At 43.0% G+C, this 22083-nt stretch overlaps 2 protein-coding genes across 3 annotated transcripts in view; one reads left to right on the top strand and one right to left on the bottom strand.

Annotated features, from left to right (window-relative positions):
- Window positions 1-1262, top strand: part of LOC115105889 (GTP:AMP phosphotransferase AK3, mitochondrial-like) — a 34627-nt gene extending 33365 nt beyond the window's left edge. The window contains exon 5 of the mRNA XM_029628370.2: window positions 105-1262. Within this exon, the coding sequence (XP_029484230.1) occupies window positions 105-204 (100 nt within the window). The 3' untranslated portion in view covers window positions 205-1262. The remainder of the gene's footprint in view (window positions 1-104) is intronic.
- Window positions 252-16158, bottom strand: LOC115105878 (hsp90 co-chaperone Cdc37-like 1). 2 transcript variants are annotated; one of them, XM_029628341.2, is made up of 8 exons: window positions 15453-16151; window positions 12295-12600; window positions 7264-7360; window positions 7034-7149; window positions 5893-6015; window positions 3717-3893; window positions 3489-3560; window positions 252-2347 (listed from the first exon to the last, which is right to left on the bottom strand). In XM_029628341.2, the coding sequence occupies exons 1-8, from the start codon at window positions 15558-15560 to the stop codon at window positions 2228-2230; spliced, it is 1119 nt and encodes a 372-aa protein (XP_029484201.1). In that variant the 5' UTR covers window positions 15561-16151; the 3' UTR covers window positions 252-2227. The 2 variants fall into 2 exon arrangements, with proteins under 2 accessions (XP_029484201.1, XP_029484210.1); XM_029628350.2 differs by lacking the exons at window positions 7034-7149; window positions 7264-7360 and having other exon boundaries at window positions 15453-16158.
- Window positions 16159-22083: the final 5925 nt, after the last annotated feature.

Raw genomic sequence — 22083 nt, 5'->3', positions numbered from 1 at the left:
CATTTTTTTTTTTACCTACTGAACATGACCTGGTTCACTGCTTATGTTTGTTGTGATAACTTTCATGTCTGTCATGAGGTACTAATCACTGTTTCTGACAACAGGAGTAAAGGGGTGTTGGAGACATTCTCAGGAACGGAAACCAACAAGATCTGGCCTCACATTCAGGCCCTCCTGTCCAAAAAACTCTCCCTACAAAATTAAAAAGGTTGTTGTGAAAGCATAGAATACACTCCCGGGAAAAGAATGGATCAGTTTACCACAACTTTAATGGGACTCAACTCTTTGGTCCAAAATGTAACAGTATCTCAGTGCCTATATAAGACCATGTTATTTACTACTACAACATATGTGGATGAGGACCACACATTCAACTAATGTCACATTCTATCTCTGTTCATTCCATATGTAGCCTGGTCCCAGATCTGTTTGTGCTCTGGCCAACTTCTATAGTCATGCCAAACAATGACCATAGAAGTCTGTATTGTAGCTTGTTGCCAGGTGATGTGGTTTGTATCCAATTCACACCAGTCCGTGGTCTGTCGGTGTAGAGGACAACTATAATGGGGTAAATGGAAAAGTGCCATTATATTAGGTGAAGTTGCCTTGAATTCATCTTTAGGGCCAAGTGCCTATTGTTGACATGACAATATATTGTGTCTCTTAAATTATAAAAACAAAAAAAAGTGAATCACCATGCAATTAATGAATGATAAAAACACAGTGCCAATGATTTCAGTGAAACACGTGTCACCAGAAATGCAGTAGTTTAGAATAGCGGTCATTTTAAGTTGTTAGCCTGGTTAAACCAGAGTGAACGTTGCACTCCCGTGAAGTGATACAATCTATTTGGATGCCAGGCTCACAAGTTATCACGGGAGTGATAACATATTCTCAAAAAAAGCTGCAATTAGCCGATGCATAGTTTTAATAACGATATTTGTATATTTTCTCTGACCGTGGCCATGCCTTGGGAGTTTTGATTTGTAATCTGATTAATCTATACTGAAAATGTATGCTGAATGTCTTACCAGCATATTACATGCAGTATTTTTGTAGCACATTATCTGTACTTTGATGATCAGTCAAAGGAATAATTACTTTAGTAAATGTGTATACTTTTATGAACCTTAAACTTCTATTTCATAACAAGTGTATTATTTATTATCAAGTCTCACTTGCTGGAAGAGACTGTATTCAGGCAAACTGTTTCAAAATGTAAAATAAACTAATATAATAAAAAGACAAATTGTGAAAAGCAACTAACAGCTTTCCATTTAATGTTGACCTTGGACGCTCTGCAAAAGTCTAAGTACCCAATATGGCTGGTATGAAAAGCATTTCCCCTGAACACAGTTGTTTTAAAGCTGTTCTATTTCAAAACGGAGCATCGAAGCAGAACCTAACACAGGATGTTAATCACGCTACGTCAGCCAGAAAGTTTGACCATTTCTTTCTATTCCACAATCAAGTCTGTGAGCAGGTTTAGCAGCCAAACACATATGTTTGACAAGCTTATTCTTCTGTGATGGGACACATTTTTTTTGAGGGTTGATGTGGAGTGACGAGCAGTAACAAAAACAAGAATTCGGCATAGCAGTCAACTGATCACTTTGCATGGTTATGTCACCATAGCTACACCGTGGTAGTATCAATGTTTGGCCTAATGATGACAAACTGGACACACGGGAGTTTCAAGGAAAGTTTCTAGGAGAGTTTGGACCACATACGCTAGGTGTCATAGCAGTTTTAGACAGCATGTCGGAGACGTCCACTGCAGAACCACGAGTCCAGGAACAGGCCTTTTGTTTCTTCAATTAAAAAAACAAATGTGTACTTTTATTTACAACAAGAGCGTGTTTTATTCTAATGCTCGGGTCCCCCCCCCCCCCTGCTAGGGAAGGACTGTGCCGGGTCCAGTCAAGCCTACTGTAGATGAAAACCGTTTTAAACTCCCTTCAAGATATGACATACTTTAGCGATATAAGCTAAGGTACAGTAAGCGCTTCAAAATACCTACCAATGGTCTTCCCTTAAATATTTTTGTTTGTTTGTTGTTTTGAACCAAATATAAAGTGCAGGACACATTCCAGCGCAGATTCTGCGGCATACAAAAATAAGTCTGTGGGAGCTCAGCCCTTTTCCCCTCCATTTTGTAATATTCTATTGAGTGTCATGAACTGATGGGGAAATGACGGGGAGGTGGAGGGCGCTTGCGCCACATTCGTTATGTCTCCATCATGCGCAGATCGTCCGTTTCTAAAGTAGCGTCCTCCTTGGACCATCTCCCTTCTCGGTTGGTCCACAAGCCAGCCTCCAGACAGCGCTTCACATGGTACTCTGCCACCTGGAGGTACAAACAGAGACCGAACGTAAAGGGCAACTTCCAACTCCCGAGAGAAAACAAAAATAAATCATGCAAATTATTGCAGTAGAGGTAGGCATAACTCTCCTAAAGAAGAAAGCAGACACACTTCTACAATATGACGAGTTCATTTCTATGGGTTGGTGCTAAAAGTTGACTGTTCCAAAAGCGTTGCTCCCTGGGAAGTGTAGTTTGCGACCCTAATCCACCTGCTCTGTGGGGCATCTGATAGCGAACACTGATAACTCCCTATCGCCAAGTTCCCTGTAGTAACACCTTTCAGCAGCACTCAATCTAAAAAAGGAGTCTGCCATATCCAACTCCAGTGAACAACTCTCCACGGTCCGTATTTAACAAGCATCTCAGAATAGAAGTTCTGCTCTAGTACCAGGTCCAACCCTCTGCCCATATAATCTCATGCATTATGATCTAAGAGGCTAAACTGATCCTATATCAGCAGCACTCCTACTCTGAGACTGAATACAGGCCCAGTGTTTAGTGAGCATGTGGGGGGGGGGCTTGGAGAGTAGACCCGTGAATATACAAATAACACCCTATTCCCCTATAGTGCACTATATAGGGAAAAGGGTACCATTTAGGATGCATCCAGGGGTTAACACACTGATGCTCAAGCAGATTATAATGCTTATGTAACATTGGAAATTGGCCCACATCTAGACTTCCAACTAAGCCCTTGCTGCTAACCAAGTATAATTTGTGGAGGAGAGGACATTTGTTGATTTCCCCTCCATCTTTTAGGATTTGGCAGGAAGTGAGACTTTAGGTGGCCAGTTGCGGGTGATCTCATTCTTTAACTCGCACTCCCTCCCCCGCGCTCTCTCTCACTCTCTCTCACTCTCTCTCACTCTCCAGAAAGTAATTCTGTTCTAAAGCAACACACTGACTGTTAATTTACCTTCGGTTTCGCACAGCTTGAACTTGAGCATGAATTTGAGTTACGGTATCTTGGGATATTTCCATCGGTTATCTCAATCAATGTTTACATTTTTTTTTTTTTTTTTTTTAAATCAACAAATAGTGTGGCTGAATAAACAGATCTGACAGGCCTACGGTACGTGTCTGACTCTGTGGAAACTGTAGTGAGTAGTAGTGTAGCCAATACCTGTGGATTCATGGTGCTGAGAACATTCTGGAGAATCTGCATGTCTTGCAGCTGGAACCCTGACTTCAGTTCCTGTTCCAGAATGATAGGAATAGAATCATTCATATAGTACCATATATATATATATATATCAGAATGTATAGCTTCAAAAAAACATTTGAATTAAGGTCTACTAAAAATAATCTCAAGCTTTCCACACGTGTAAATGATGTCATTTGGAATACTTACAGGGGGTAAAGATTCTAGAACTTCTCCGGGTTCCGGGCGACAGCGTGCTGTGCTGCTCTGGTGCTCTGTAAAGTTAGGGAGTGTCTCTCCTTTGCACTTGACAGTGTGCTCTTTTACTCTCTGCTTAAAGGCCTCTAGCTCAGTATGGAATACATCCAAGTACCCCTCTTGTCCTGCCTTACATAGAAAGAAATGGCAACAGCATTAAAGTATATTCACTTGATCATCCTCTGTTGACACGAGGAACTTTGAATCATAACGGATGCAACAAATGTCTTCTAAAATGGCATATATTAAAAAAGTGTCAGTTATAGATAAATGTTTACAGATTTTGGCATGAAACCATACTGTTTACAGAAGGCACTTACAATCACATCAACATGTCAGACTGGAAATCATACAGAAATGCTTACAATGTTTTCACATGAATGCAATAGTGTGTTGGCATGAAATCATGTAGCTGTATATCATTGCCTTGTTGTGTTGTAGGAATCTTTGTCTTGACTCCTGTCACTCTAGTGGTCATCTGACCACATTACATCACTGTCCGTACACCTTCCTTCCTCCAGCTATTTTTTTTTTTACATGTTAGTTACATAATAACAAAAAACAATGAAAACAAGTTTGGTCATTAAATTACAATACAAAAAGTTGAATAATTCCTTAACCTAGCTTATCAATAACAACTGGTTAGACGGTGGGTAAACCATTTTTCTTAAAATTACTTTGTGGTATAATGACTCGACAGTGACTCAGCAGACAGACCAAGGCTGATTTACAAGCCTCCTCTTCTTCATCTACACTGATTTTTAGTCGATTTAACAGGTGACATCAATAAGGAATCATAGCGGTCACCTGGTCGGTCTGTCATGGAAAGAGCAGGTGTTCCTAAGCTAAATATTTTAGCTGGGTTGTGACAGCGAAGCGAACAGTCTTGTGCTTTAAAAGTTAATTTCCTGCAATTCTGCACGTTTTGCCATAGGGCGGAGGCAAATTACACACCTCCAGGCTGTGTAAAGGCTATTTGACCAAGAAGGAGAGTGATGGAGCGCTGCATTAGATGACCTGGCCTCCACAATCACCTGACCTCAACCCAATTGAGATGGTTTGGGATGAGTTGAACTGCAGAATGAAAGAAACGCAGCCAACACGTGCTCAGCATATGTGGCAACTCCTTCAAGATTGTTGGAAAAGCATTCCAGGTGAAGCTGGTTGAGAGAATGCCAAGAGTGTGCAAAGCTGTTATTAATGCAAAGGCTGGCTACTTTGAAGAATCTAAAATATATTCTGATTTGTTCAACAATTTTTTGGGTTACTATATGATTCCATGTGTTATTTAATAGTTTGGATGTCTTCACTTTTATTTTACAATGTAGATTATAGTAATAAAGTAAAACCCTTGAATGAGTAGTTGTCCAAACTACTGGTAGTGTATGTGCAATCGATATACCTACCTAGTATTAAGCCATTAGGCTACATCTGAGCCGCTTCAATATTCGTATCTATTATGCCCATAGGCTACTATTATCTAAAAGCTCACGCATTTGACAAAGCTTAACTTGCTACCTCAGGTTTAATTATTTGAATTGTTTAAATTGTGGAATATTTGTAGGCCTACTTGAAGCTCAATTCCTGCCTGCCGTTAAGCTACAATGATTTGTTGAGCAATTATCAAAACCATTGTCATCATATCCTATTTTTCAGGTCACATTGATATTTTCTATAGCGAACGTTTCTATATTCATTTTGGCTCACAATTCACACAAACTGAAGAAATGCTGAATTTACATAAACATTGCATACAAAATAGCACAAGAAAAAAAAAAAATACATAACACAAGGCAAACATAATACAAACAGAACATTTCTTCTCTTGATGGGGGAAAACTAGTGTAACTATTATTATTATTATTTTTACATTTAAAGATGACTTTGAATAGCCATTTAATAGCTACAGCAAACTCTTACGCCGATATTCTATAATAATTTTCAGCACAGAAAAGCTCCTGTAACGACACAGTTCGGTTTCACGTCGTAACGAGTGTACTGCGTGGTCTTTTGGGAAACCGCTGCGACTTCTTTGGCTGTTATTTTTTACGGCGCATTGTTAAAAAACACCCGTGTGCCCACGTTCCAATCACTATCAAAAAACAGTGCCCGGGATAGAGAGGCTTACTTTGGCTTTGTGGAAGAAGTGACGGAAGCAGCTTCTGGGGTCCTGCTGGGAGGTGCTGGCCATCTCCAGGATAAACTGCAAAGCAACAGCCTGGTGAGCTACCTGCTCCATCAACGCCTCTTTCTGTGGTTGAGAAAAAAAGAAAAAAAAAGGAAAAAAAGTGAATTCATCTGTATAACATAAATACAGTCTGTGTAGGATATGCTATAAAGTAAATGTTTGTAAACCTGAACTGTAAAAATTCAGGTTTATATATATATATATATATATTTTTTTTTAAAGGCCTCTTTCTGGCAGGGGAAAGTGGACAGGATGGAACCTTACAACGACCTCTAACATTGGGCAGCAGGGTAGTCTAGCTTGTTAACAGTGTTAGGCCAGAAACCGAAAGGTTCAAATCCACGAGTTGACTAGGTGAAAAATCTGTTGATATGCCCTTGAGCACAAGGGGTGAGGGTAGGGGGAGATGAGGCCTTTCGCCAGACTCTTGACACCCTATTCCCTTAAACAGTGCACTACTTTTGACTGAGGCCCATAGCACTATGGGGAGTGGAGTGAAAGGCACATGCCCCAGTGACCAACTGAAACACTGTGGTTGATATTAAAATATGGAGTTCTTATCCAGATACTCTGCGTGTGAGCTTGAGGATAAAAGGGAATGTTTATTAGACATTAGGAACAACTGACCGTATGCAGACAGTGAGTTCAAACTAGTCCCCCCCCCCATTATTACAGTGAGTAGCTGTCGAGGTGGGGTGAAAACACCTCAATAATGGCGCTAGACATTCCTACTAAGACAGCAGCAATTAAGATGGCAGAACGAATAGAGGGCAGCCGGAACTCCGGGCCTGATCCACTCCACTGATGGGGGCGTTTGAGGCAGGACTTCCTGCTTAACTCACTGTGAATACATACGGAATAGCGCCCTCTGGTGGGCCTTATTGATAAACACTCGTACAATTTCAAGGCATTTATACAAATCTTAGGCTGAAAATAAATGCGAATTGTAAAACAAACAAAAAAACGTTTATGCATCAACTCTGAACAGGAAACACAAGGGTGATATTGGCTGTTAGATAACATATATTTTATCAACTATTGTACACAGAACAGGACAGTGTGCGTGTGTGATTGTTCTGACCTCTTCAGCCTGTAGTCTGAAGCACCAGAGGATCAGGTAGTTGGCAGTCTCCTCACAGACGAGGTGAGGCAGGTCAGACAGGAACCGCTGGCTGTCATCCCACCTCCGCAACATGCCTGACCAATCACAATAGACCATTGGACCAATACCACTTCCTCCCCCGGCCCCACTAGAGGGACAACAACTCAATTCTGAACTATGACAAGCTGTAGATTAAACATTTCACTCACCGAAATATCTAAATTCCTGTTCATACTTCTGAACAAAGGTTTTGCTCTGGTCATGATCCTCCAATTCAACGTTTTTACTTCTTGAATTAATAATACTCTATAAGGGGGAATTAAAAAAGGAGAAACACTTGAGTCCGTAACACTCTATTCCTCACATCCTATTCAGAACCTACGGTGTCAAGAAGAGAGCACACGAGAAATCAAGGAGATACAATTGAGCTTCCCCTCGCAGTACGTGGAGAAAGATTACATGTGTACTAATCAGGTAGGTCGCTTTATCATGGATGCAAACCTGCGAGGGTCCAAAAGAGTTTAAAAAAAAATAATTGTTGCATATTTTCAGAGAATAACAAGTACATAAATACATATTTGGACAAACTCGATAGTCTGGAAATGTGTTTGGTGTAGGCTGGCATTGCTTAGTTGATTAAGTCGGTCGAATTTGATCCACAGAAGTGTAGTGGGCCATATCACAACGTGTTGCTGTACTCATGAGCGGCATGGTTCTCCATGTTTGAAGCGAGCCTATAGGCCTATTTGTTTGGCGAGACAGCATCTCACTGTAGTAGACTGTGTTTGTTATTTGGATCTCCATTTGCCTTTGTTTACTGCGTTTGTTTACTGTTAATGTAACCATCTTCAATATAGATTGCGTCATGCCTTCATCGATCTGATATTTTGTTTACTAGGCCTACTTTCTACCACTGTTCTGTTTTGTTTGCATTCGCAGTTGTGTCAGTATTCTAAGCCAAACGGCTATTTAGTATTTTTGGGCTCAAGGGTAGGCCTTGTCAAAGGCTTAAGGGTAGGCCTTGTCAAAGGCTTAAGGGTAGGCCTTGTCAAAGGCTTAAGGGTAGGCCTTGACAAAGGCTTAAGGGTAGGCCTTGACAAAGGCTTAAGGGTAGGCCTTGACAAAGAGGTGAGGCTTTAGGAGGGACTGAAAGATAGTGATAGACTCAGTCACAGATGGCTGGAACGAGGGAGTTCCAGAGCAACCCTGGAGAAGGCCCTGTCGCCTAAGCTCTAACTTCGACTGGGGATGACAAGGTGGCCTGCTGTGGTGGAGTGCGCGTGTGGGTTGGTAGGGGAGAAGGTCTGAGGTAAGGGTGGGGTGGTGAAGGGCTTTGTAGGTCAGAAGGAGGATCTTGTCATCAATGCATTGGGAGACAGGGAGCCAGTGGAGTTCATAGAGGACAGGGGTGATGTGCTGCCAGAACTTAATGTGGGTGAGGAGAGGCTTCAGAGTTTTGAACCATTTGGAGCTTATGGAGGGAGCTTGAGTTGATGCCGAAGAGGAGCGTGTTGCAGTAGTCAAGATGGGAGGAGATTAATTCATGTATGAGGGTTTCCGCGGCCAGACGGGATAGGGAAGACCTGACTTGGTCAATGTTGCGGCGGTGGAAGAATGAGGATTTGACAGTGTCTTATGTGGTGGTCAAAGGACAGGGAGGAGTCCAGGATGACACTAAGGTTGTGTGCATGGAGGGAGCGAGAGACATACAGTGGTGTTGTCAATGGTGAGGGTGGATTTGGTGCCTATGAGGAGGAGTTACGTTTTATCACTGTTTTGTTTTGTAGCATCCATGTTTGTATTGCAGGGAGGCAGGATTCAATGTGGGTCAGAGGTGGTTTGACATAGCAGTGGAAGTCAAGGTTGAAGTGATGGAGGATATGATTAAGGAGGAGGATGTAGATGAAGAGTAAGGGACCCAGCACAGGGCCCTGGGGGACACCATGTATAATTGCAGCTGAGTCGGAGTTGTGGCCATTGAGGAAAATGTTTGTGAGATACACTATATATACAAAGGTCTGTGGACACCCCTTCAAATGAGCGGATTCTGCTATTTCAGCCACACCCGTTGCTAACAGGTGTATAAATCAAGCACACCCCATGCAATCTCCATAGACAAACATTGACAGTAGAATGACCTTACTGAAGACCTCTGTGACTTTCAACATGGCAACGTCATAGGATGCCACCTGGACAAAAAAATCAGTTTGTCAAATTTCTGCCCTGCTAAATCTTCCCCGGTCAACTGTAAGTGCTGTTATTGTGAAGTGGAAACGTCTAGGAGCGACAACGGCTCAGCCGCCTAGTGGTAGGCCACACAAGCTCACAGAACGGGACTGCAGAATGCTGAAGCACATAGCGCATAAACATCATATGTCCTCGGTTGCAAAAGTTCCAAACTGCCTCTGGAAGCAACGTCAGCACATTAACTTTTTCTCTGGAGCTTCATGAAATGGGTTTCCATGGCCGAGCAGCTGTACACATGCCTAAGATCACCATGTGCAATACCAAGCATCGTCTGGAGAGGTGGAAACACGTTCTTTGGAGTGATGAATCACATTTCACCATCTGGCAGTCCGACGGGTTTGGCGGATGCCAGGAGAACACTACCTGACCGAATGCATAGTAAACATAGTTTACAGTGCCAACTGTAAAGTTTGGTGGAGGAGAAATAATGGTTAAGGCTAGTCCCCTTAGTTCCAGTGAAGGGAAATCTTAATGCTACAGCATACAATAATATTCCAGATGATTCTGTGCTTCCAACTTTGTGACAATAGTTTGGAGAAGGCCCTTTCCTGTTTCAGCATGACTATGCCCCCGTGCGCAAAGCAAGGTCCATACAAAAATGATTTGTCGAGATTAGTGTGGAAGAACTTGACTGGTCTGCACAGAGCCCTGACCTCAATCCCATCGAACATCTTTTGGATGAATTGGAACGCCGATTGCGAGCCAGGCCTAATCGCTCAACATCCGTGCCTGACCTCACTAATGCTCATGGCTGAATGGAAGCAAGTCCCCACATCAATGTTCCAACATCTAGTAGAAAGCCTTCCCAGAAGAGTAGAGACTTATCGCAGAAAAGAGGGAACCAACTCTATATTAATGCCCATGATTTTGGAATGAGATGGTCAACAAACATATTTCCACATGCTTTTGGTCATGTAGTGTATGATTGTAGCCAGAAAAGTGTGGTGCCCTCAACAGTCAGACCTTCAAGCCGGATCTACACGATTCACACGGATTACCTATTTTGAGATCAAAACAGCGAATGTCGCCGAGAAGTAGCAAGTTCGCATCCCTTTTATTATTGTCAGGGACATCTAACTTGGTATTTTTATCTTGTGAAAGCGCGAACCACTGCTTTTAATCAGGGCAAGGTGACCGGAAACATGACCGAATACAAACAGTGTAGCTATTCCCTCCGCAAGGCAATCAAACAAGCTAAGTGTCAGTATAGAGACAAAGTAGTCGCAATTCAACGGCTCAGAAACAAGAGGTATGTGGCAGGATCTACAGTCAATCACGGACTACAAAAAGAAAACCAGCCCCGTCGCGGACCAGGATATCTTGCTCCCAGACAGACTAAACAATTTCTTTGCTCGCTTTGAGGACAATACTGTGCCACTGACACGGCCCGCTACCAAAACCTGCGGACTCTCCTTCACTGCAGCCGACGTGAGTAAAACATTTAAACGTGTTAACCCTTGCAAGGCTGTAGGCCCAGACGGCATCCCCAGCCACGTCCTCAGAGCATGCGCAGACCAGCTGGCTAGTGTGTTTACGGACATATTCAATCAATCCTTATCCCAGTCTGCTGTTCCCACATGCTTCAAGAGGGCCACCATTGCTCCTGTTCCCAAGAAAGCTAAGGTAACTGAGCTAAATGACTCACTTCCGTCATCATGAAGTGCTTTGAGAGACTAGTCAAGGACCATATCACCTCCACCCTACCGGACACCCTAGACCCACTCCAATTTGCTTACCGCCCCAATCTCCACCCCGCTGATCCTCAACACTGGGGCCCCACAAGGGTGCGTTCTGAGCCCTCTCCTCTACTCTACTCCCTGTTCACCTACGACTGCCTGGCCATGCACGCCTCCAACTCAATCATCAAGTTTGCAGACGACACTACAGTGGTAGGCTTGATTACCAACAACGACGAGACGGCCTACAGGGAGGTGGTGAGGGCCCTCGGAGTGTGGTGTCAGGAAAATAACCTCACACTCAATGTCAACAAAACAAAGGAGATGATCGTGGACTTCAGGAAACAGCAGAGGGAACACCCCCTTATCCACATCAACGGGACAGTAGTGGAGAGGGTGGAAAGTGTTAAGTTCCTTGGCATACACATCACAGACAAACTAAAATGGTCCAACCACACAGACAGCGTGGTGAAGAAGGCGCAGCAGCTCCTCTTCAACCTCAGGAGGCTGAAGAAATTCGGCTTGTCACCAAAAACACTCACAAACTTTTATAGATGCACAATCGAGAGCATCCTGGCGGGCTGTATCACCACCTGGTACGGCAACTGCTCTGCCCACAACCATAAGGCTCTCCAGAGGGTAGTGAGGTCTGCACAACGCATCACCGGGGGAAAACTACCTGCCCTCCAGGACACCTACACCCTATGTCACAGGAAGGCCATAAAGATCATCAAGGACAACAACCACCCGAGCCACTGCCTGTTCAACATGCTATCATCCAGAAGGCGAGGTCAGTACTGGTGCATCAAAGCGGGGACCGAGAGACTGAAAAACAGCTTCTATCTCAAGGCCATCAGACTGTTAAACAGCCATCACTAACATTGAGTGGCTGCTGCCAACATACTGACTCAACTCCAGCCACTTTAATAATGGAAAAATTGATGTCAAAAATGTATCACTAGCCACTTTAAACAATGCCAATTAATATAATGTTTACATACCCTACATTACTCATCTCATATGTATATACTGTACTCGATACCATCTACTGCATCTTGCCTATGCCATCCTGTACCATCACTTATTCATATATTTGTATGTACATATTCCTATTCATTCCTTTACACTTTTGTGTATATGGTAGTTGTTGTGAAATTGTTAGGTTAGATTACTCGTTGGTTATTACTGCATTGTCGGTACTAGAAGCACAAGCATTTCGCTTCACTCGCATTAACATCTGCTAACCATGTGTATTTGACAAATAAAATTGTATTTGATTTGTGTTTCAATGAGTGTGTGTAGGTTTCCCATAGTTACCTTGTCAAACACATCCTGGCTGCTGTCAGCACTGAGCACAGGGCTCCTGCTGCCTCCCAGCATGTTCTCCTTCCGGCGCCACTCTTGTTCCGTCTGGGAGAGCTCTGATTGGCTGGCAATGGCGCGGGCATGCTCCTGCTCAACACTCTCAGAGCCGTGCAGCTCCAGCCCACACAGCTGGTCCTGAGCCTCCACCAGCTGCCAGCTGGACACGATGGAGGCCTTCACACACTGCTGCTGACTCTGGCACAGGGACGCCATACGGTCTTCTGATGCAGAGGCCATGCACTCTTCAACGAAAACACCCTGGTCACAGAGAGGAAAAAGAGTTGTTTGTTATGAACAACTGATGGAGGCCTTAACCCACTGCTGCTGGCAGAGATGCCATGGACATGCAGCTGCACCCTGGGGTCACAGAGGGGAGAAGAGTTCATTAACAACTGATATCTTGACTAGAACCCAAAAAATATGATCATATTACTCAGGTGCTAGCCTCTCTACACTGGCTTCCTGTTAAGGCTAGGGCTGATTTCAGGGTTTTACTGCTAATCTACAAAGCATTACATGGGCTTTTGCTCCTACCTATCTCTCCGATTTGATCCTGTCATATATACGTATGCTACGGTCACAAGACGCAGGCCTCCTTATTGTCCCTAGAATTTCTAAGCAAACAGCAGGAGGGAGAGCTTTCTCCTATAGAGCTCCATTTTTATGGAATGGTCTGCCTATCCATTTGAGAGACGCAGACTCTGTCTCGACCTTTAAGTCTTTACTGAAGACTCATCTCTTCAGTAGGTCCTATGATTGAGTGTAGTCTGGCCCAGGGGTGTGAAGGTGAACGGAAAGGCACTGGAATGACAAACCACCCTTGCTGTCTCTGCCTGGCCAGTTCCCCTCTCTCCACTGGGATTCTCTGCCTCTGACCCTATTACGGAGGCTGAGTCACTGGCGTACTGGTGCTCTTCCATGCCGTCCCTAGGAGGGTTGAGTCACTGATATGATCTTCCTGTCCGGGTTGGCACCCCCCTTGGATTCGTACAGTGGAAGAGATCTTCATGGGCTATACTCAACCTTGGCTCAGGGTAGTAATTTGGTGGTCAGATGATATTCCTCTAGTGGTGTGGGGGCTGTGCCTTGGCAAAGTGGGTGGGGTCATATCCTGCCTGGTTGGCCGTGTTTGGGGGTATCGTCGGACGGGGCCACAGTGTCTCCCGACACTTCCTGTCTCAGCCTCCAGTATTTATGCTGCAATAGTTTGTGTCGGGGGGCTAGGATCAGTCTGTTATATCTGGAGTATTTCTCCTGTCTTATCCGGTGTCCTGTGTGAATTTAAGTACGCTCCCTCTAATTCTCTCTCTCCCCCTCCCCTACTGGAGGACCTGAGCCCTGGGACCATGCCTTAGGACTACGTGGCCTGATGACTCCTTGCTGCCCCCAGTCCAAGTGGTAGTGCTGCTGCTCCAGTTTCAATTGTACTGCCTGCAGCTATGGAACCTTGACCTGTTCACAGGACATGCTACCTTGTCCCGGACCTGCTATTTTCGACTCTCTCGCTCTACCTCACCCGCTGTCTAATTCTGAATGCTCGGCTATGAAAAGCCAACTGACATTTACTCCCGAAGTGCTAATCTGTTGCACCCTCTACAACCACTGTAATTATTTTATTTTGACCCTGCAGGTAATTTATGAATGTTTGAACATCTTGGCCATGTACTGTTATAATCTCCACCCGGCACAGCCAGAAGAGGACTGGCCACCCCTCAGAGCCTAGCCTGGTTCCCCTCTACGTTTCTTCCTAGGTTCCTGCCTTTCTAGGGAGTTTTTCCTAGTCACCGTGCTTCTACATCTGCACTGTTTGGGGTTTTCGGCTAGGTTTCTGCATAGCACTTTGTGACATCGGCTGATGTAAGAAGGGATTTATAACTAAATTTGATTAGATATCAATCAATTATCTTTATATTATATTCTGCTGCTGGCTCTGTGACAGAGATGGCATGAACTCTACACCACCATGGTCACAGAGGAGAAAAACAAAATAGCTTATTATGACTGATATCAGAAAATCTGTTACATTACATTCTGCAGCAGAATATTAAAGCTACAATCATCAGGGCCTGTATTCAAAAAGTGTCTCAGAGTAGGAGTGCGTATATGAGATATGGTCCTCCCTGTAATCTTATTCGTTGTGATTTTAAAGGCAAAACTGAACCTTGAGCAGCAGTCCTAGTCGGAGATGCTTTATGAAAATGAGCTCTGGTCGGAATGAAAAGTGGGTCCGGGCTCCCAATACTGCCTGTCCTCCATTGCAGCTGAAATCTCATCCTCCTTGATGATGCAATGCAGTAACTCTGTTAGGGTGATGTGTGTACAATGGATGTGCAAACTGACATGTAAAAACACAGGTTGTGTAGCTTTGCATAACACGCTAACAATAACAACAATATGTACCACCCCACTAGCTACAGCTGTCAAGACAATACTGTATGGACACTTCCGGCAAGAGGTGACACACATACTAGTTATGGGTGCTTATATCATTCATGGTACCTGAGATTGCTAAACATGTGTATGTGACCAATAAAATTAGATTTGAGAAGTATTTGGTGTAACGTTAACTAGTGTTCTATGCACCAATTCGCCGTGCAATATTGGTAAGCATCTACATTACAGTGGCGAAAACTGGCTGTGTGTCGTTTTGCTGAGCTAGCAGACTCAGCTAGAGCTAGCTAGTGGCCTCTTTCGAATCCCAGAATGGAAATCTACAGAGGTAACGTTAGCTATCACACATTCTGATTTACTAGGCAAGCTAGGTAGCTAACGTTAGTTGCACTGGTCCAAAACGACAGAGCTAGCTAACCCAACACAGTACTGTAAGATCAGTCATTACAGATGGACTCAATACCAACTCAGACTCGTTTCTATTGTTGACTTTATGTAATGAAATGGAATTGTTAACTAGCCAACAGCATACTGCAGCTAGTATTATCAGAGATCATTCGGCAAGGGTGTCGAATAGCTAGCAGCTATTGAGAAGGGGGGTGCCTAAACTAGCGTGCTGAGGCTTTTTTTCCTGGATGACTGACGTAACGTTAGCTCCGTTGCTACCCGTCTAGTACGAATCAATTGGTAAAGTGTATTGGCCTTTAGCCCCACAATACCTGCAGTAGAGTGCTGTAAAAGCTACCGTTACTTGGTACAGCAGAGGCACTGCAGCTCTCTTCTTCGTCTGCTAACATGGGGAAGGTGATAGTCCCGAACCCCTCCATCGCTGCTGCTGATGCTCCTCCTCGAGCCGCTCCAAAACACCGCCACTGAGTTCTAGAACCTGTCACACTAGAGAAAATATACTGCCTAAATTCTTCCCAAGACAGGCAATGATCTAGCCAAACTAACAGCTGTGATATTTGGGTAAATCAGAGCACAAAAATACAGCAGCCTCTTCAATCAACTTCATCCTCCATGTTTTTTTTATTCAAGTACCACGTGTTGTGGAACTTTGATCACGTGGTAAATCTGTTTTTGGTGTTGTTAAAATGTGTATTTGATGACCACGATTACTATACATTGTGTAAGGGATAATCAACGAGGGGGCTATGCGTTCCATGGGAAACAATGAACAACGTGGGAGGTTTGTTCCATGACGTGCTACTGGAGTGGAACTGACCTTCCACGGAATTGCATTATTTTTCAGTGAATGCATAGAGCCCCGAGTTGATTATCCATTTTATACCATGGCTATACATTAACACATTTGCTGCTATAAACATGTGTTAAACATCCACCGAAGTAGCTGGCAAGTTTACTAGATAGCTACAGTAGTTGCCGTGGTAACCAAACAAACATACTTGCTAGTTAAACGAACCAAACCATAATCAGTCCTCGCTTGCCGTTATGAAAATCGAATTCAACAATGCCAATAATGTTTTCAATTTGACTTTTGCGTTCAAAAGCAGCTCCAACATAGAATATGTAAGAATGAACTATAGCCATTGAATGCTACAGTGCAAAAATACTATGCGTTATAGGGAAACAATGCACGATCTATAGTATGTTATGAACAGTGTGGACTAAGTTTTGTAGACTTTTCCCTTTGCAAAAATTGTTTTTTAAATGTCGCGTTGTTTATAAGGAGCGCAAAGGAGATGCGTTCCCTAACGGAAATATGCAAAGCGGAAATAGAGTCTCGCTAGCTCGGGCTTGGCTCTGCCCACCATCACTAATTTGTTCCCATTGGAAACGACAGGCTGTGGTCTAGTCTTAAAACCCTTTGAATATACTGTACCACCGCTAAGGGCTGGTCTTAGGCAGGACGCAATGCCCTCCGTGCAGACCCTTAACCCCTGGAATGTTTCGTTCCATAAGCTTTCAAAAATATAGAACAAGTCCATTGTTTCGCTTTCCATTAATGAAACCTTTAAAACATTGTAAGATAACATATGACACCTGTTGAATTCGGTTAACATTTAACCCACGTAAAAACATGGCAGATCTAACATTCACACATGAAATAAAGACTATAAACGATACCTAGTAGCTAGTTAGCAGCAGGCTGGGCTATCTATCTAGACATGTTCGGGGATCGCTCTCAAACTCTAGGTGGCATTCTACCTTCGTACAGTTTCAGCCATTAGCTTTGCCCATGACTACTTCATGTGAACCACAATCCCAACGCTGTGTTTTAACATTGAGAAACGTCAATAATCATTGCTTTCGAAACATTCATCAGCGAGAAAAAATCATTCAAATAAAAAAAGATACTGTAGCAGTTTTGCACAGATCCATACAGCTAAGGGGGCCTCCATCCGACGAAACTACACTTCCGCTACATTTCCTGAGTTACCAAAGATTATGAATATACTGACAAGATACATGTCTCTCCAACCTAACAATGGGAGTCATTGTCCATGTAATATTCATATGTGTAAACATACTGAATTGTAAATTGGATGCATTTTACCGCCATATCATACTGTGCTATGATTGGTTAAGACCACCCAAATGGTTAGGTCATGGTCAGTTTGATCCTGGTTGGCGATACGTGAACATGCCAGTTATAGCTAGCTAATAAAGAGCTACGTTAAGAAATATCCTGTAGTACTGCATTTGATTATCTTGTACAAAGTGTCCACAAAACGGAACGGCATGCTATCTAGCACCCGCAAATCCTTTCTTTGGATTGGTGGATACATCTCATTATTACAATCGTTTTTTAAATATTTGATGAAGGTTGTTGACAAATGCTATGCTGCTAGAGACAACTCATAAATAAAGTGATTTTTCTCAATGTTGCCGGGATGTCATAGGTCCTACTAATATCAGTACAGTTGTAACAACTTAAGCATTACGAAAATTCTATTCAATCAAATAAACCTCACGTAGCAAATAAGCCATTCATTTTTTTGTTGACCAAATTCGAGACACTCATCGACTTCCATAAAACCTGCTTGTTGGGCAAAACGAAAAAAATGCCACCTGCTGGAGGGAGACAGATTTTCTCTTCCTCTCTGGGGTTAGGTTTACACACAAGTGTTTGGTTTACGCTAGATAGTTCATTAGCACTTGTCGCCTCTTGTATTCCGCAAACAAGCGCTGTAACTATGGCGACATGGCGTGTGGTGACACTAAACCCTAACGAGGTGTGTGTCAATTTAACCTTTTTTTTTTCATGTATTATTATTTCTCGCTGATATCCGATGTATGTTAACTTTCAGACCGAGTGCCAGAGCTCTTAACCAAAAGCTCACCGCAAAGAACACACTTTCGTCAATAGGCGCTATAGCAGTTAGCGTCAATGAATAGGGTTGGTCGGGGACAGAGGGAACAATGAATGGAGCCAAATACAGGCAAATCCTCGACGAGATCCTGCTTCTGAGTTCAAAAGACCGTAGACTTGGACAGAAATTTAAGTTCCAACAGGACAATGACCCCAAGCATACAGCCAAAAGCAACTCTGGAATGGCTTCAGAACAAGAATGTGAAAGTCATTGAGTGGCCCAGACTTGAATTCCATTGAACATCTGTGGAAAGACTTGAAGATTGCGGTTCACCACCATCTAATTTAACAGAGTTTGAAAACTTCTGCAAGGAAGAATGGGAGGGGAGAAAATCCCCAAATCCAGATGTGCAAAGCTGCAAAGTGCAAAGACATACCCAAGATGACTCAATGCTGTAATCACCGCCAAATGTGGTATAAAGTATTTACTCAGGGGTGTGAAAACGTATGTAAATGAGAGATTTCTGTTTTTCATTTTTTTCATTTTTTTTGTTGGCAAAAATGTAAATGTTTTCACTTTTTCATTATGGGGTATTGTGTGTAGATGAGTGAGGAAAAAAATTGTAATTCATTTTGAATTCAGGCTGTAACACAAGAACATGTGGAGTAAGTCAAGGGGTATGAATACTTTCTGAAGGCACTGCATTATTATACACTTTATTACCTCACCTAAGGAGGACCTCACCATGCTGTACTGCTCAATAGGTGGTAGCAGAGTACAGCAGAGCGCCCTGCAGAATCCCCCACTGCTGTAGAAGTGAGCAGTGAGAGCCAAGAACCTCCCACAGGGACCAGGGAGAGAAAGGGAGAGAAACAGTCCAGACTCCAGACCTAAAAAAAACATCCTCAGCCTCAAAAGCATGTCTCATAGCCAGCTGGCAGCCTGCCCTTTCTTGGGCTGCTGTTCCCACAGGGAGGGTGTGTGCGTGTGTGTATGCGTGAGAGAGAGTTAGACCTTCAGGCTTAAGCGCCGGTTAATAACTTGCTCAAGAGTGAAATTATGAAATATGTAAGATGAGAGTTAAGTTAATAAATAAAAGTTTGGCGTTTTATGAGTCCGTCAGTATTTTAGTTTTATACAGAGCCATGTACAGTGCTTTCGAAAAGTATTCAGATCCCTTCACTTTTTCCACATTTTGTTACTATACAGCCTTTTTCCCTCATCAATCTACACACAATACCCCATAATGACAAAGCAAAAACAGGTTGTTAGAAATTTTCGAACAATGTATTAAAAATAAAAAACAGAAATACCTTGTTTATATAGGTATACAGACCATTTGCTATGAAACTCTAAATTGAGCTCAGGTGCATCCTGTTTCCATTGATCATCCTTGAGATGTTTCTACAACTTGATTGGAATTCACCTGTGGTCAATTCAAGGGTACCAAAAACATTTCTGCAGCTTTGAAGGTCTCTAAGAACCCAGTGGCCTCCATCATTCTTAAATGGAAGAAGTTTGGAACCACAAAGACTCTTCCTAGAGCTGGCAGCCCGGACAAACTGAGCAAATGGGGGAGAAGGGCATTGGTCAGCGAAGTGACCAAGAACCTGATGTTCACTCTGACAGAGCTACAGAGTTCCTATGTGGAGATGGGAGAACCTTCCAGAAGGACAACCATCTCTGCAGCACTCAACCAATCGGGCCTTTATGGTAGAATGGCCAGACGGAAGCCACTCCTCAGTAAAATGCAGATGACAGCCCGCTTGGAGTTTGCTCAAAGGCACCTAAAGGACTCTCAGACCATGGGAAACAAGATTCTCAGGTCTGATGAAACCAAGATTGAACTCTTTGGCCTGAATGCCAAGCGTCACCCCTGGAGGAAACCAGCACCGCTCATCATCTGGCCAATACCATCCCTACGGTGAAGCTTAGTTGTGGCAGCATCATGCTGTGGGGATGTTTTTCAGCGACAGGGACTGGGAGACTAGTCAGGATCGAAGGAAAGATGAACGGATCAAAGTACAGAAAGATCCTTGATGAAAACCTTCTCCAGAGCGCTCAGGACCTCAGACTGGGGCGAAGGTTCACCTTCCAACAGGACAACAACCCTAAGCACACAGCCATGACAACACAGGAGTGGCTTCGGAGCAAGTCTCTAAATGTCATTTGCAAACATTTCTAAAAAAACATTTTTTTGCTTTTTCATTATGGGGTATTGTGTGTAGATTGATGAATTAATCAATTTTATCATAAGGCTGTAGCTTAACAAAATGTGGAAAAAGTGAAGGTGTATGCACTGTAAATGCAGCTCTTGAGAGGCTCTGGAATTATACTAGCAACTATGCGGTTTAAATGAAAAAACAATCAGAAATGTGAAAATGATTTGATGAGACACAAATAAAAAAAAGGCTGAATTTCTAATGTGGATGAAAGTGTTATAGTTTGGGATGCATAACCAAACTGAAGTCCATAACGAAATAAAAGTCCTTGGAGCCAGGAAGTGTATACTCATTATTATGACAATTCCCACCAATCAGGTGTGGTTAATATTGCCTAAAATGCCAGTCAAGGTGTGTCCCAAGTGTTCCCGTTTTTTGCGGAACCAAACTACCGGTATGTTTTTTTTCTCACAACTCTAAGTTGACGTGCTTGTCTCCCCCTCCCTCACTTTGTATCCCCTCCTCCCACCCAGGGGCGTGAGACCCCTCAGACCAACAATGCAGCGCCACCCACTGGAGAGGAATGAGCCAGGCTATGCAACCAGTGGGTCAGTACTAGTAAAGCCAAACAAACACTTGTCTGGGACCTACACACATCAGTTCAGACTCAGACACCAGGCTCAAATACACAATGTTCTGGTATGTATTTGCCTATGTTGGCGAGACAGAAAGGATAGTCATGGCAGGTGTAAAGGTCTATGAGTGGAATGACACACACACAAATAGAGGTCGACTGATTATGATTTTTCAATGCCGAAATCGATTATTGGAGGACCAAAAAAAGCAGATGCCGATTTTTAAAATATGTTTTATTTATTTATTTGTAATAATGACAATTACAACAATACTGAATTAACACTTTTATTTGAACTTAATATAATACATCAATAATGTAGCCTCAAATAAATATGAAACATATTCAATTTGGTTTAAATAATGCAAAAACAAAGTGTTGGAGAAGAAAGTAAAAGTGCAATATGTGCCATGAAAAAAAGCTAACGTTTAAGTTCCTTGCTCAGAACATGAGAACATATGAAAGCTGGTGGTTCCTTTTAACATGAGTCTTCCATATTCCCAGGTAAGAAGTTTTAGGTTGTAGTTATTATAGGAATTCTAGGACTATTTCTCTCTATACCATTTGTATTTCATATGCCTTTGACTATTGGATGTTCTTATAGGCACTTTAGTATTGCCAGTGTAACAGTATAGCTTCCATCCCTCTCCTCGCACCGACCTGGGCTCGAACCAGGAACACATCGACAACAGCCACCCTCGAAGCATCGTTACCCATCGCTCCACAAAAGCTGCAGGCTTTGCAGAGCAAGGGGAACAACTACTTCAAGGTCTCAGAGCGAGTGACGTCACCGATTGAAACGCTATTAGCGCGCACCCCGCTAACAAGCTAGCCATTTCACACTGGTTACGCCAGCCTAATCTCGGGAGTTGATAGGCTTGAAGTCATAAACAGCTCAATGCTTGAAGCACAGCGAAGAGCTGCTGACAAACCCACGAAAGTACTGTTGGAATGAATGCTTACGAGCCTGCGGCTGCCTACCACCGCTCAGTCAGACTGCTCTATCAAATATCAAATCATAGACTTAATTATAACATAATAACATAATATGTCATAATTATGTACAATTCTGGGAAATTAATAACGGTCTTTGCTAGGAATAAATGGTCTTCACACAGTTTGCAACGAGCCAGGCGGCCCAAACTGCTGCATATACCCTGATTGCTTGCATGGAATGCAAGAGAAGTGACACAATTTCCCTAGTTAAAATAAATTCATGTTAGCAGGCAATATTAACTAAATATGCAGGTTTAAAAATATATACTTGTGTATTGATTTT

This window comes from Oncorhynchus nerka, linkage group LG4 (genome assembly GCF_034236695.1).
Source record: "Oncorhynchus nerka isolate Pitt River linkage group LG4, Oner_Uvic_2.0, whole genome shotgun sequence".
Classification (NCBI taxonomy): domain Eukaryota; kingdom Metazoa; phylum Chordata; class Actinopteri; order Salmoniformes; family Salmonidae; genus Oncorhynchus; species Oncorhynchus nerka.
Note: the sequence above shows the minus strand (reverse complement) of the source record. Positions and strands in the feature narration are given on the sequence as shown.

What these genes read in the sequence shown, in the direction of transcription:
- LOC115105878 (XM_029628341.2), bottom strand. Translation starts at nt 15,560, where the DNA reads ATGGAGGGGTTCGGGACTATCACCTTCCCCATGTTAGCAGACGAAGAA. An exon ending in ACTTCTTCCACAAAGCCAAA is followed by an intron (nt 3,894 to 5,892) that starts GTAAGCCTCTCT and finishes TTTCTATGTAAG; the next exon opens with GCAGGACAAGAGGGGTACTT. An exon ending in TTCTAGAATCTTTACCCCCT is followed by an intron (nt 3,561 to 3,716) that starts GTAAGTATTCCA and finishes ATTCTGGAACAG; the next exon opens with GAACTGAAGTCAGGGTTCCA.